The sequence below is a fragment of the Littorina saxatilis genome, linkage group LG17 (assembly GCF_037325665.1).
Source record: "Littorina saxatilis isolate snail1 linkage group LG17, US_GU_Lsax_2.0, whole genome shotgun sequence".
Classification (NCBI taxonomy): Eukaryota; Metazoa; Mollusca; class Gastropoda; order Littorinimorpha; family Littorinidae; genus Littorina; species Littorina saxatilis.
The window spans coordinates 46,578,423-46,593,218 of NC_090261.1; the positions used below are offsets into that span (position 1 = coordinate 46,578,423).

Here is a 14,796-nt window from a genome sequence, read left to right on the forward strand (position 1 = left end):
TGTTAGTGTTACTGTTTGTGTGTGTGTGTGTGTGTGTGTGTGTGTGTGTGTGTGTGTGTGTGTGTGTGCGCACGCGTGCATGAGTCTGTACTCGTGTGTGTGTGAGTGTGTGTGTGGTGTGTGTGAGTGTGTGTGTATGTGTGTATTTGTGTGTGTGTGTGTGTGTGTGTGCGCACGCGTGCATGAGTCTGTACTCGTGTGTGTATGTGAGTGTGTGTGCGTGTGTGTGTGTATTTGTGTGTATGTGTGTGTGCGCACGCGTGCATGAGTCTGTACTCGTGTGTGTGTGCGCACGGCGCACGCGTGTATGAGTCTGTACTCGTGTGTGTGTGGGGTGTGCGTGTGTGTGTGTATTTGTGTGTGTGTGTGTGTGTGTGTGTGTGCGCGCGCACGCGTGCATGAGTCTGTACTCGTGTGTGTGAGTGTGTGTGTGGTGTGTGTGTGTGTGCATACGTTTATGTGTATGTGTGTTTGTTTGTAAAGGTGTGTATGTCCGTCTGTCCATATGTGCGTATGGGTGTGTGTTTTGTGTCTATGAAGTTTTTGTGAGAGAGTGAGTGAGTGCGTGTGAGTGAGTGTGTGTATGTGTGCGTGTGTGACGTGTGTGTGTGTGTGTGTGTGTGTGTGTGTGTGTGTGTGTGTGTGTGTGTGTGTGTGTGTGTGTAAGAAAGACTGAGAGAGAGGAAGAAAGAGTGTGTGTGTGTGTGAATGTGTGTGTGCATGACTTTGTGTGTATGTTTGTGTGTGTATGAGTGTGTATATGTGTTTGTTAGTAAAGGTGTGTGTGTCCGTCTGTCTATGTGCGTATTTGTTTGTTTGCTTAACGCCCAGCCGACCACGAAGGGCCATAATTATCAGGGCGGTGCTGCTTTGAGATATAAAGTGCGCCACACACAAGGCAGAAGTCGCAGCACAGGCTTCATGTCTCACCCAGTCACATTATTCTGACACCGGACCAACCAGTCCTAGCATGCACTAACCCCATAATGCCAGACGCCAGGCGGAGCAGCCAGTAGATTGCCAATTTTAAAGTCTTAGATATGATCCGGCCTGGGTTCTAATATAACCCAAGACCTCCCGATCACGGGGCGGACGCCTTACCACTAGGCCAACCGTGTATGTGCGTATGAGTGTGATTTGTGTGTATGAGATTTGTGTGAGTCAATGTGTGAGTGTGTGTGTGTGAGTGTGTGTGTGTGTGTGTGTGTGTGTGTCTGCGGGTGTGTGCGTGCGTACATGCGTGCCTATGTACATGTGTGTGTGTGTGTGTGTGGGTGTGTGTCTGTTTGTATGGGTGTGTGTTTGTTTGTATAAGAGAGAAAAAGAGAGAGAGAGAGAGAGAGAGAGTGGGTGGGTGGGTGTGTGTTTGTACGTGTGCGTAAGTGTATGTGTGTGTTTGTTTATATGTGCGTATGGGGGTGTGTTTTGTGTGTATGAACTGTGTGTGAGAGAGTGAGTGAGTGCGTGTGTACGTGTGTAACTTGGGGTATGTGTGTGTGTGTGTGTGTGTTCGTGTGTGTTTGAGAGAGAGAGAGAGAGAGAGAGAGAGAGAGAGAGAGAGAGAGAGAGAGAGAGAGAGAGAGAGAGAGAGAGAGAGAGAGAGAGAGAGAGGTTTGTCTTTCGCTGGGGTATGCAGTGCCTTGGCGTTGCACATCTACTTAATTCTCTCTTGTTTCTTTTAAGTAGTCTACTAAGCTTAGTCTTATTGACTTGTTTCGTAGAAATCCAAAAACAGATAAACGGCTAACCGGTTCCAAGATTTTGCAGGATTTTGGGATAAGTTCGTTATCTGTATTCTAAATGTTTGTCTGTCTGTCCACTAAGTATAAGAAGCACACTGACTTTAAAGTACTGTAAATGTAATGTTTTCTTTTGTCATGAATCAAACGCTCCAATGACCTACCAATACCATTCCTGTTTTGCTGATTCGGTATTTCGTACATGCAGCTATTAAGCATAGAATGATAGATGTGTGTGACCTGAATGTTTCTCCGCTAATTTCAAGCGGTACAATTATCTCGAGGGAGAAAAGCAAGATTTTGCAACTGAAGCAGATTTGTGATGTAGTCTAACTCGATCGATTCAGTTACGATCTATTCGAAAACGCACCAAGGGGTTACGTCCCTTGAATTAAAAAAATAAAATTTTGCGTCGAAGCTAATATCAAAGTCAAAATACCATTTGTGACCCTCCACCACGAAATGAGTCGCATGTCACCTCACGCGGTTCTGCGCTAGGCATAATATAAGTCCGGGGTGTGTCTAGTAACAGTGTGAGGGTCACCATAGTCACAGGCTTATAAGTTATAACTCGAACAGGTTTCGCTCTTTTCTAAAACGGGTTTCACCACTAGATAGAGAATAAAACACTCTTTAAGAAAATGGAAAAAATGTAAATCATGAAAAGGTGACATGCGACTCATTCCGTGGTGGAGGGTCACATTTCTCATCACTAATTAGAATCCAAGGGGGGAATAATTAAATGATCCAAAGTTCGATCAGCGGCACTGGGGAGGGGAGGGGAATAGTCAAACTTTCACAACTTCGAATTGTACTGTACTGATCTTGTCTTGATGAAAAAAGAATTCTTTTATGATTAAAGAATGTTTGTGTAACAAGCTGTCAATTTATAAGTTTAGATTTTAAAAGTTAGCGCAAAAACGCACCACGGTCCAAAAACATTCTGATAATCATCGATCCACGGCTATGGCCAGTTTACATCGATAGAATGAGACCCGAAGGGAAGTAACTCATTTTTGACCTGAGTTCAGGATGGGTCCAAAAAGTGTTCGAGACAATCTGCAAAATTAATTCTTTAAAAATTGCTCGCTCTTTAGGATGTTCCCGTTTGGTGAGCGTTCAAATAGAAGGGTGTTTGTACTGTGTGTAAAAGCCTGACAGTATCTGTGATGGTTTACGGGAGGCTTACTGTCCGGGCGTGATTTCCGGTATTGAATATTCATAACAGCCGTCCAGCACCAAAACGAGGCGCCATTGTTGTAGAGGACCAAGTCCACGAAAATAAATTCTTTGAACATTTCTCACGCTCGACAGAAAGCAGCCATGATGTTCCCGTTCGGTGAGCGTTCAAATGGAAGTGTGCTTGTACTGTATGTAGACGCTCGGGGAGCTCTGTGATAGTTTACGGGAGGCTTACTGTGCCTTTAAAATAGCTAGATCTAGATCTAAAGTATGCATTTCCTTCTAGACCATGCAGGGAAACGTTAAACACGGCAAACTAAGACAGTACATGTAGATCTATATTCCGTAATGGTACGTAATTCCTTCCAGTGTAGGTAACTTTGCAGTTCACAATAAATCTTTTTAGTCAGGGATGGCCAAATCGTCCGCCCGATTGCCAGGGGCGAGTGAAAACTCCGCCCGGCTAGTAAAAACCGCCTGGCAGCAAAACTGTTGGTTGTACCAGGGCCGGACCCAGGGGGGGGGGGGGGGGGGGGGGGGGGGGGGGGGGGGGGGGGAAGGGGGGGGTGGGGGTTCCAGGGGTTCCGGAACCCCACCCCTGGAAAAAGCATGTACCTTGCTTTGAGTGTTTGGTTTTTGACTCACATGCGAAGCAAAAGTGAGTCTATGTACTCACCCGAGTCGTCCGTCCGTCCGTCCGTCCGTCCGGACGTCCGGACGTCCGTCCGTCCGTCCGGAAAACTTTAACGTTGGATATTTCTTGGACACTATTCAGTCTATCAGTACCAAATTTGGCAAGATGGTGTATGATGACAAGGCCCCAAAAAACATACATAGCATCTTGACCTTGCTTCAAGGTCAAGGTCGCAGGGGCCATAAATGTTGCCTAAAAAACAGCTATTTTTCATATTTTTCCCATTTTCTCTGAAGTTTTTGAGATTCAATACCTCACCTATATATGATATATAGGGCAAAGTAAGCCCCATCTTTTGATACCAGTTTGGTTTACCTTGCTTCAAGGTCAAGGTCACAGGAGCTCTTCAAAGTTGGATTGTATACATATTTTGAAGTGACCTTGACCCTGAACTATGGAAGATAACTGTTTCAAACTTAAAAATTATGTGGGGCACATGTTATGCTTTCATCATGAGACACATTCGGTCACATATGATCAAGGTCAAGGTCACTTTGACCCTTATGAAATGTGACCAAAATAAGGTAGTGAACCACTAAAAGTGACCATATCTCATGGTAGAAAGAGCCAATAAGCACCATTGTACTTCCTATGTCTTGAATTAACAGCTTTGTGTTGCATGACCTTGGATGACCTTGACCTTGGGTCAAGGTCACATGTATTTTGGTAGGAAAAATGTGTAAAGCATGTGAGTCGTATGGGCTTTGCCCTTCTTGTTTTACTTGTTTTAGCACCAAAACAATGCTGCTCTTAACCCTCAAAACAAGGCCCAGAATGCACCAGATTGCACAGATTTCAAACATTTTTCGGGGGCAGCATGCCCCCGGACCCCCCTAGTTCGCTTGTGGCTTCGCCACTTTGCTGATTTGCCCCCCCCCCCCCAAAAAGGAGGAACCCCCCCCCCCCCCCCCCCTTACAACTCATTTGGTCCGGCCCTGTGTACTATTGAGTTTTAAAACCATATAAACACTGCAGATCAGTCTGTCGTCTGCAAAATCATCGCAATGTTCAATGAAACAAGAACGATGCTCCCCCAAGCGTGTCACCGCTGTTTTAATTGTGTACAGAAATCTAGCAGTAACACTCATAATTTGTTGTGTGGTAAGCTTATGTACCGGGCCAGCGCCATTTCTGGTTGGCTAGGGACTTTCTCAAAGTTACTCGCCCGGCTGGCGAGTTAAAATTTTGAGATATGGCCATCCGGCTGTACATGTGATGGATACTGTCAGGGGCGGACGAGGGGGGGGGGGGGGGGGTCTGGGGTTTCCGGAAACCCACCCCCCCCCCCAGCCACAAAATAAAAATATTTTTTTGTGTTTTTTGGGGTTGAGTTTCAATTTTTGGGGTATTAATCAGTGACAAAATCTGCTGCCTGAAACTGATAATGATCATTATCAGAATGCACCAGATTGCACCATTTTGCATCCTTTTTTGACTCACATGCGAAGCAAAAGTGAGTCTATGTACTCACCCGAGTCGTTCGTCCGTCCGTCCCCCCCCGTCCGTCCGTCCGGACGTACGTCCGTCCGGAAAACTTTAACGTTGGGTATTTCTTGGACACTATTCAGTCTATCAGTACCAAATTTGGCAAGATGGTGTATGATGACAAGGCCCCCAAAACATACATAGCATCTTGACCTTGCTTCAAGGTCAAGGTCGCAGGGGCCATAAATGTTGTCTAAAAACAGCTATTTTTCACATTTTTCCCATTTTCTCTGAAGTTTTTGAGATTCAATACCTCACCTATATATGATATATAGGGCAAAGTAAGCCCCATCTTTTGATACCAGTTTGGTTTACCTTGCTTCAAGGTCAAGGTCACAGGAGCTCTTCAAAGTTGGATTGTATACATATTTTGAAGTGACCTTGACCCTGAACTATGGAAGATAACTGTTTCAAACTTAAAAATTATGTGGGGCACATGTTATGCTTTCATCGTGAGACACATTTGGTCACATATGATCAAGGTCAAGGTCACTTTGACCCTTATGAAATGTGACCAAAATAAGGTAGTGAACCACTAAAAGTGACCATATCTCATGGTAGAAAGAGCCAATAAGCACCATTGTACTTCCTATGTCTTGAATTAACAGCTTTGTGTTGCATGACCTTGGATGACCTTGATCTTGGGTCAAGGTCACATGTATTTTGGTAGGAAAAATGTGTAAAGCAGTTCTTAGTGTATGATGTCATTGCTAGGTTTAGTTATTTGACCTTGACCCTGAAGGTCAAGGTCATGTAAAGGTCAAGCATGTGAGTCGTATGGGCTTTGCCCTTCTTGTTTCAAATTTTCCGGGGGGGCATGCCCCCGGACCCCCATAGCAAGCTAGACGCTTTGCGCCGTCAGCTCGGCGCTTCGCGCCTTCACACCCATATCTTCACAATATACTTTTGGAAACCCCCCCCCCCCCCCCCCCATAAAATGAACTGATCCGCCCCTGACTGTAGTGTAAAAGCGTCCTTCATGTTGGACAAACTGTTGTTGTTGTTGTTGTTGTTGTTGTTGTTGTTGTTGTTGTTGTTGTTGTTGTTGTTGTTGTTGTTGTTGTTGACTGGTGAGAATGTTATTTTTTATTGTAGGGTTAGTCTTCCAAATCGACAACCTCTACATCTGCGTGAAGGATAAGGTGTCGGAGACTTTCTACCAGTTCGGCGTGCTGGTTGGTCGTCATCCGGTGTGGTTCAGCGTTGTCCCTCTTATCGTCTGCCTGGGTCTGGGCTGCGGCATACTCGCTATTAACGAGAACGTTGACACCGAGAAGCTCTTCACCCCGCAGGACAGTCGGATCTACAGGTGATTAGGGAGGGTGGGTGTTTGTGTGTAGGGGGGGGGGGGGGATTGTTGGTCTGTCACAACTGTTCCTTTCACTCTGACTCAGGCGTTTCTTGTTTTGGTTTGAGCGAACTTTGGTGTCAGTAAATCCGCAGTAAGTGTCTGGCCGGGCGACCGGCTGGTCGTCATAAGACACAAATCTTAACGTTGACAATTTCTCGATTCATTTGTTTTTGAAGCTAGAACTTTGAAAGTGTGTACACTTCTTTTGGTTTGATGACCTCCAGACAGTGCTATAATCTGGCTAACTTTACTTACATTCTAAACGTTGCTTCGGGTTCCTGTTCCAATAAGCAAAACGAAAATTCTTTAATGTTGTTATAGTTAGAGCTTTGAAACTTTACGTACCTTTGAAGTTCCTCGATCAATCCTGATTGAACCTCATCAAATGTCAAGGTCAAAGCGTGGTCAAGTGCATGCCAGATATGGACATACATTAATTTGTTGAACGTTTTTGACTCACCTGAGTAATTAATGAGTATTATAATTGATATGTGTCCGGTTGTATCCCTGGACAAAAAAAATTAACGTTGAGGTTATCTCAGAAGATTTTAAAGCTAGACCTCTGAATCTTTGCGCACTTTTAGGGTTTGATGATCTTACGAAGTGACCCCAATTCGGTTGACCCTTGTCAAATTTGGGGGTCACAGCGGGGTCATGTTCGTTTTATAAAAACTTAACGTTGAGGTTATCTCGGATGTTTTTGAAGCTAGAGCTTTGATACTATGCACATTTCTATTGTTGGATAATCTCCCGAGTTGACGTAAGTTTGATTGAACCTCGTCAAGTTTTGGCGTCACATGGAGTCATGTTTGATTCATAATAACTCAACATTGAGGTTATCTCAGGCGGTTTTGAAGCTAGTGCTTTGAAACTTTGAACACTTCAAGGGTTTGATAATCTACCGACGTGATCCTAGTTTGGTTGACCCACGTCACATTTTGGGGTCCCAACGGGGTCATATTTGTAAAAGCTTTACATTGAGTTTTTGACTCACATGCGAAGCAAAAGTGAGTCTATGTACTCACCCGAGTCGTCCGTCCGTCCGTCCGTCCGTCCGTCCGTCCGGAAAACTTTAACGTTGGATATTTCTTGGACACTATTAAGTCTATCAACACCTGGGGCCAGTTTCATAAGATAGCAGTGAACCGACTGACAGTCGATGGACTGCCCAGTCGATGGACTGTGGTTGATCGCCGGGTCACCGAAAAGCGCGTTTCATGAGCGAATCACCGTCACCCGCGGACAACCGCAGTCGACCGACTGTACAGTAATCCGAATGGCCAAGTCGAGGGCTAAATTTAGCAACATTACCACTTCCGTTTGCTCATTCGCACGTGGAAATGGCCGATTTCGAAGAAAAAACAAGTCTCGGCCCGCTGAAAATAACAATGACCGAGACTTTCAGTAATTCCTTCGCGTGACGTCGAACCCTCTTACGCCATAATGTGACGTCTTCAAGACATAACCCTGACTTGTCTCCTGGATTACTGCGTCATGATAGATACATTTCGAAGAACAATCACAAGGTTTGGCTCACAATCCAAACAAGTGTGAGCATTCTGCCATTGACTGTGCGGATAATTACATTTTTTTTCGGTTTACCGCAGTAAGCCGAACACAGTGTTGGGGGGAGAGCTTCACCGTGTTCGGCCGACTTCCGGTGAGACGACCCGCAGTCAGTCGACCGAAATTTTGTTCGTGAAACCCGATTACGTCGGATTACTGTGGTTATCTCGGACAACTGCAGTCGGTCGACTGTCTTTCTGGCTTATGAAACTGGCCCCAGCTGTGGCCTGATGGTGTATGGTTACAAGATCTCAAAAAACATGTGCAGCAACTTGACCTCACTTCAAGTTCAAGGTCACAGGGGCCGTAATTGTTGTCTTAAAAACGACCCTTTTTCACATTTTCGCATTTTTTTCTGAAGTTATCGAGAATGGCAACCTTAGCTATGTATGCTATACAGGGCAATGTAAGCCCTATCTTTGGACACCAGTTTGGTTGACCTTGCTTCAAGGTCAAGGTCGCAAGGGTCCTTTAAAGTTGGATTGTATACATATTTTGAAGTGACCTTGACCCTGAACTATGGAAGATAACTGTTTCAAACTTAAAAATTATTTGGGGCACATGTTATGCTTTCATCATGAGACACATTTGGTCACATATGATCAAGGTCAAGGTCACTTTGACCCTTATGAAATGTGACCAAAATTAATAAGGTAGTGAACCACTAAAAGTGACCATATCTCATGGTAGAAAGAGCCAATAAGCACCATTGTACTTCCTATGTCTTGAATTAACAGCTTTGTGTTGCATGACCTTGGATTACCTTGACCTTGGGTCAAGGTCACATGTATTTTGGTAGGAAAAATGTGTAAAGCAGTTCTTAGTGTATGATGTCATTGCTAGGTTTAGTTATTTGACCTTGACCCTGAAGGTCAAGGTCATGTAAAGGTCAAGGTCAAGCATGTGAGTCGTATGGGCTTTGCCCTTCTTGTTTTCAGTTATTGTGGGAGCAAAAGCCTCCACATTTCACGAAATTGTGGGTGTTGGTAATCAGCAGACATGACCACAATGTGGCTTATTTTCATCAATTCTTAGAGTCCCAGCATTATGGCAATCCGAATGGTGCAAATGTCCCTTTTAGCTCTTGATGTCTAAATAACACATTATTTAGCTAAATAACGCGTTATTTAGCTAAACAATGCTTTATTTAGCTATATCATGCATTATTTAGCTAAATAATGCATTGTTTAAATTAAACAATGCATTATTTACAGATACAGAAAAAAGAGAGCCCAAAGCACTAAATAATGCATTGTTTAGCATAAATAAGAGATTGTGTTTGTAAATAACTCATTATTTATAAATAATTACGCGTTTTCTCTAAACAATATATTATATGTAAATAAAGTGTTATTTAGATAAATAAAATATCATTTAGATAAATAAAATATTATTTAGATAAATAAAATATTATTTAGATAAATAAAATATTATATGTAAATAAAATATTATTTATCTAAATAAAATATTATTTAGATAAATAAAATATTATTTAGATAAATAATTTATTATTTAGATAAATAATTTATTATTTAGATAAATAATTTATTATTTACTGTTTTTGCCTTGAAATAGTATTATTACGCTAAATAATGCTTTATATAGCTATATAATAGGTTTCCGCTATATAATTCATGATTTGGTAAATAATACATTATATACCGTAAATAAAACATTATATACCGTAAACAATTCATTGTTTAGCGCATCGCGAAGCCGTTTTTTCTCTTGTTGTTTTTTCCCACGTGTTTCCGTGGATCCGAGAGAGCGCTGTTGATTCTCCACTGTCTTGGCAAACCCAGTATCCAGTACTACACATCCTGTTCCGCCAAGGGACTGGGTGGCCGAGTGGTAACGCACTTGCGTTCGGAAGCGAGAGGTTGCGTGTTCAGGCCTGGGTCAGGCCGCAATTTTCTCCCCCCTTTCCTAACCTAGATGATGGGTTCAAGTGCTAGTCTTTCGGATGAGACGAAAAACCGAGGTCCCTTCGTGTACACTACATTGGGGTGTGCACGTTAAAGATCCCACGATTGACAAAAGGGTCTTTCCTGGCAAAATTGTATAGGCATAGATAAAAATGTCCATCAAATACCCGTGGGACTTGGAATAAAGTAAAAAAAAAAATTCCATCTCACACGGCATTAAGTCTCAGGAAACATGAATACACGCATGCAGGAAAAAAAATATGGGTAGCGCCGTGTGTATGGCAGCTCGCTTTCCCCGGGGAGAAAGCAGCCCGAATTTCCATGAGGGTAACCTCACTGGACTGTAAATCTTATCCAATCCAATCCAATCCAATCCAATCCAAATGTAATCAAGATGGCTACACAAGCACAAGGGAACGTTCCCGCTGAATTGATCAGAACTCTAACTACAGCGGTTGTCCAGGAACTGGCACTGCAAAGGGTTCGTATTTTAAAGTTTTATGGGGGAACATCTTTTACATCTGGACATGGAGAATGAACGACTGCGAACTAAATTGCTGCTGTTGTACCATCAGTTGAAGTTAGCCACCTGACAAGAAGATGGTCGGAAGCGAAGCGGATGTAGCTTTAGTACGCCGAGACAGATGCTAGTTGTCTGATTGGTCAGTTTGAGAATCAACAGAGCTCTCGTGGATCCACGGAAACACGTGGTAAAAAACAACAAGAGAAATATCGGCTTCGATGCACTGCGCTAAACAATGAATATTGTTTACGGTAAATAATATTTTATTTACGGTATATAATGTATTATTTACCAAATCATGAATTATATAGCGGAAACCTATTATATAGCTATATAAAGCATTATTTAGCGTAATAATACTATTTCAAGGCAAAAACAGTAAATAATAAATTATTTATCTAAATAATATTTTATTTATCTAAATAATATTTTATTTATCTAAATAATATTTTATTTACATACAATATTTTATTTATCCAAATAATATTTTATTTATCTAAATAATATTTTATTTATTTAAATAATATTTTATTTATCTAAATAACACTTTATTTACATATAATATATTGTTTAGAGAAAACGCGTAATTATTTATAAATAATGAGTTATTTACAGACACAATCTATTATTTATGCTAAACAATGCATTGTTTAGTGCTTTGTGCTCTCTTTTTTCTGTATCTGTAAATAATGCATTGTTTAAGTTAAACAATGCATTATTTAGCTAAATAATGCATGATATAGTTAAATAAAGCATTGTTTAGCTAAATAACGCGTTATTTAGCTAAATAATGCGTTATTTAGACATCAAGAGCTAGAAGGGACATTTGCACCATTCGGATTGCCATACAGCATGATAATGTTTGCAAGAACAGATTTTAACAACTGAAAATGTCCACTGAGCTATCAAGGATATAAGTCTTGACCTCATTGAGCTATGATGTCATTGTTTGATTCGGTCACAGTCATCGACTCTTGGTGATGACATCATGTTATGATGTCATAGTGTCAGAAATGAGGTCACTCAAGTGTCTGAGTATACATATTCTGTCTGGGCTAGCCAAAACTCAAATTGGGAAAGAAAATGACTAATTGATAGAGATCTGAAAAATAAATACTAAAATCATAAGTGCATGATTCAAATCACTGATGATGTCTTGTAATTCGGTAGTGTTTCAAGTTAATCTTTTCTCTTTACATCTCAATATTCTTTTACTAATTTATTTTGTAAGTAGAACACCAGGCCAAAACGTTGTTGGCTCCTTTTGTACCTATATGACATCACACATTTTCAAGGATTTTCTTGCTAACTTGCTTTTTTTATTTTTTATTTGTTTAATGACAGCTCCAAATTACATTCCTTCCTTTATCTGGCACTCTTGTTCTCAACTCTCTCCCTCCCTCTTAGCGGTTTAGAGAGAGAGAGAGAGAGAGAGAGAGAGTGTGTGTGCGTATGCGTGTGTGTGTGTGTGAGAGAGAGATAGACTGAGAGAGAAAGAGAGAGAGTTGATCTATTATGTCTTGATTCCCTCATTTAATTTTCTTTTGTTGTATAGTGTAGAACTTAGAAAGCTTCATGACGTACCTATGGTGCGATTTTATGGTCGTCTAACTGTCCATAGGTGAACCATGCAATTATTTCTCTTCAACGATTGACTCGGTCTCTACTGACAACTCTAAACTCCACAAAACACGACTTTTTTCAGTTCAGAAATTGTCAGTCTCGCTCCCATAAATTGAAACACAAACTTAAATACATCCATACATCATTGCCTGTTGCAAAGTTCCAGCTTTGCTTTAAATGCACAATCATTATGAGGGACACGGACCTTTTCCCAGTACATACCGACTGAGCCATCACTCAAATCTTCGACATCTCCCCGGCCGGGCAGTTTTAGCTCTCGTAATGTGCGGAAGAACTGAGAGAAACGTTTGCGTTCCGCTTATATGTTTGTCTTGTTTGCTTGCCAAAATAATATTGCATCGATCAACCACGTTCGCACTGTTACCATGCTCCCATGCTGGTTTGTTTACCACTTTCGAAGGTGAAGAGTTCACCGCGCCCGCGCAGGGACGGGGATTCCCCGTGACGTCACATCAAAGTTCGGACCAACGCTTTTAGTTGGTAACTGAGCAGTCTCGACTAAGTTCGCTCTCACGCATTGCAGACTAACTATTGCTTTAGTTACCAACCGCTTAGTTCGAACCTACGTTTAGTTGCTTACTATGGTAGTCTCCATTCATGCATTCCACTAGATCTACTGGCCTCAGGGCAGCAGTGACAGCACTTGTTACGGCTGCAACAATTTCATTTACGTTTGCCATTTTGATTGGTTCCCGCACGTAAAGAAAACAAGAACCACTCGATAAATATTTAACATAGAGCTAGTTCCGTTTTCAGAGTCGAGTTGCATTATATAGTATATAATGCATTATATAGTATATAAAGCATTATATAGTATATAATGCATTATATAGTATATAATTCATTATATACATATATAATGCATTAAATAATGAATTATTTAGTATATAATGAATTATATAGTATATAATGCATTATATAGTATATAATGCATTATATAGTATATAATGCATTATATAGTAAATAATGCATTTTTTATTATATAATGCATTATTTACTTAAATAATGAATTGTTTAGTAAATAAAAGATTTATTTAATTACAACAATCACATTTTTGACTTTTGTGTAAATAATGAATTATTTAGGTAAATAATGCATTATTTAGCTATATAATGAATTATTTAGCTAAATAATTCATTATTTAGATCAACACGAAAACACCTAATTTCTTTACAAACGGATTGCCATAACGGATTGCCATAGCCTTATAGCCTGTAGTCGAATTGTGAAGCTAGATCTTCAAAACCTAACACACTTCTACTTCTAGATCTAGTACTTGATGACCTTTGAACATGAGTGTGAGGACCCTGGCCTGGTTGATATAGGTCGGCCTTGGTAAATCACGTAAACCTGCCACAATAATGAGCGGTGCTTTCAGCATATAGCCGTTGGCAAAGCCACAATAGAGACCACCAACTCAACTCTAGTCTTATGATCTTTGTTGCAGCGATCGCCAAAGATTGAGGGATAATTTTCCAGATTCCACCTCCTGGAATTTTGACGCTTTCGGACTTAGCGAAGTTCCTACCATGGCTGTCCTACTTTTCCGCCGAGGGGGCAAGGACAAGGTCAATACCAATACATTTGAAACCGCTGACGTCGACATTGACCAACAACAATACAACATTTTTGAAGAAAAGGCCATGGACGTGATACGGGGGGTCATTAAGAAGATCGAGGCCATACAAATAAAGGTGAGTGCCTTTAGCGAAAGAGACAATTATTATAATTAACTGGGCGCTCAGGACACACGGTCAGTCAAGTTGAAGTGAGCGAGTTAAAAGAGATGGATAGTATCTGAGAGACTTGAGCTTTGTGTGTGTGTGTGTCTGTGTGTGTGTGTGTTCTTGCGTGCATAATTGATTAGGCAAAAAAAAAAAAATAGGTGTGGTTAAGGTAACATAGCCAAAAAAAATAGGGTAGGAAGGTAGGCAATCACTTTTTTACATTTAGTCAAGTTTTGACTAAATGTTTTAACGTAGAGGGGGGAATCGAGACGAGGGTCGTGGTGTATGTGTGTGTGTGTGTCTGTCTGTGTGTGTGTGTAGAGCGATTCAGACTACTGGACAGATCTTTATGAAATTTGACATGAGAGTTCCTGGGTATGAAATCCCCGAACGTTTTTTTCACTTTTTTGATAAAATGTCTTTGATGACGTCATATCCGGCTTTTCGTGAAAGTTGAGGCGGCACTGTCACGCCCTCATTTTTCAACCAAATTGGTTGAAATTTTGGTCAAGTAATCTTCGACGAAGCCCGGACTTCGGTATTGCATTTCAGCTTGGTGGCTTAAAAATTAATTAATGACTTTGGTCATTAAAAATCTGAAAATTGTAAAAAAAAAAAAAAAAAAAATTATAACACGATCCAAATTTACGTTCATCTTATTCTCCATCATTTTCTGATTCCAAAAACATATAAATATGTTATATTTGGATTAAAAACAAGCTCTGAAAATTAAAAATATAAAAATTATTATCAAAATTAAATTGTCGAAATCAATTTAAAAACACTTTCATCTTATTCCTTGTCGGTTCCTGATTCCAAAAACATATAGATATGATATGTTTGGATTAAAAACACGCTCAGAAAGTTAAAACAAAGAGAGGTACAGAAAAGCGTGTTATCCTTCTTAGCGCTACTACTACCCCGCTCTTCTTGTCAATTTCACTGCCTTTGCCATGAGC

General features: G+C 40.9%; 1 protein-coding gene across 1 annotated transcript in view; it reads left to right on the forward strand.

Annotated features, from left to right (window-relative positions):
• The window catches only part of LOC138953485 (patched domain-containing protein 3-like), an 83,568-nt gene that overhangs the window by 3,371 nt on the left and 65,401 nt on the right, over nt 1-14,796 (forward strand). The window contains exons 2-3 of the mRNA XM_070325328.1: nt 6,196-6,409; nt 13,558-13,804. Coding sequence (XP_070181429.1) covers nt 6,196-6,409; nt 13,558-13,804 — 461 coding nt within the window. The remainder of the gene's footprint in view (nt 1-6,195; nt 6,410-13,557; nt 13,805-14,796) is intronic.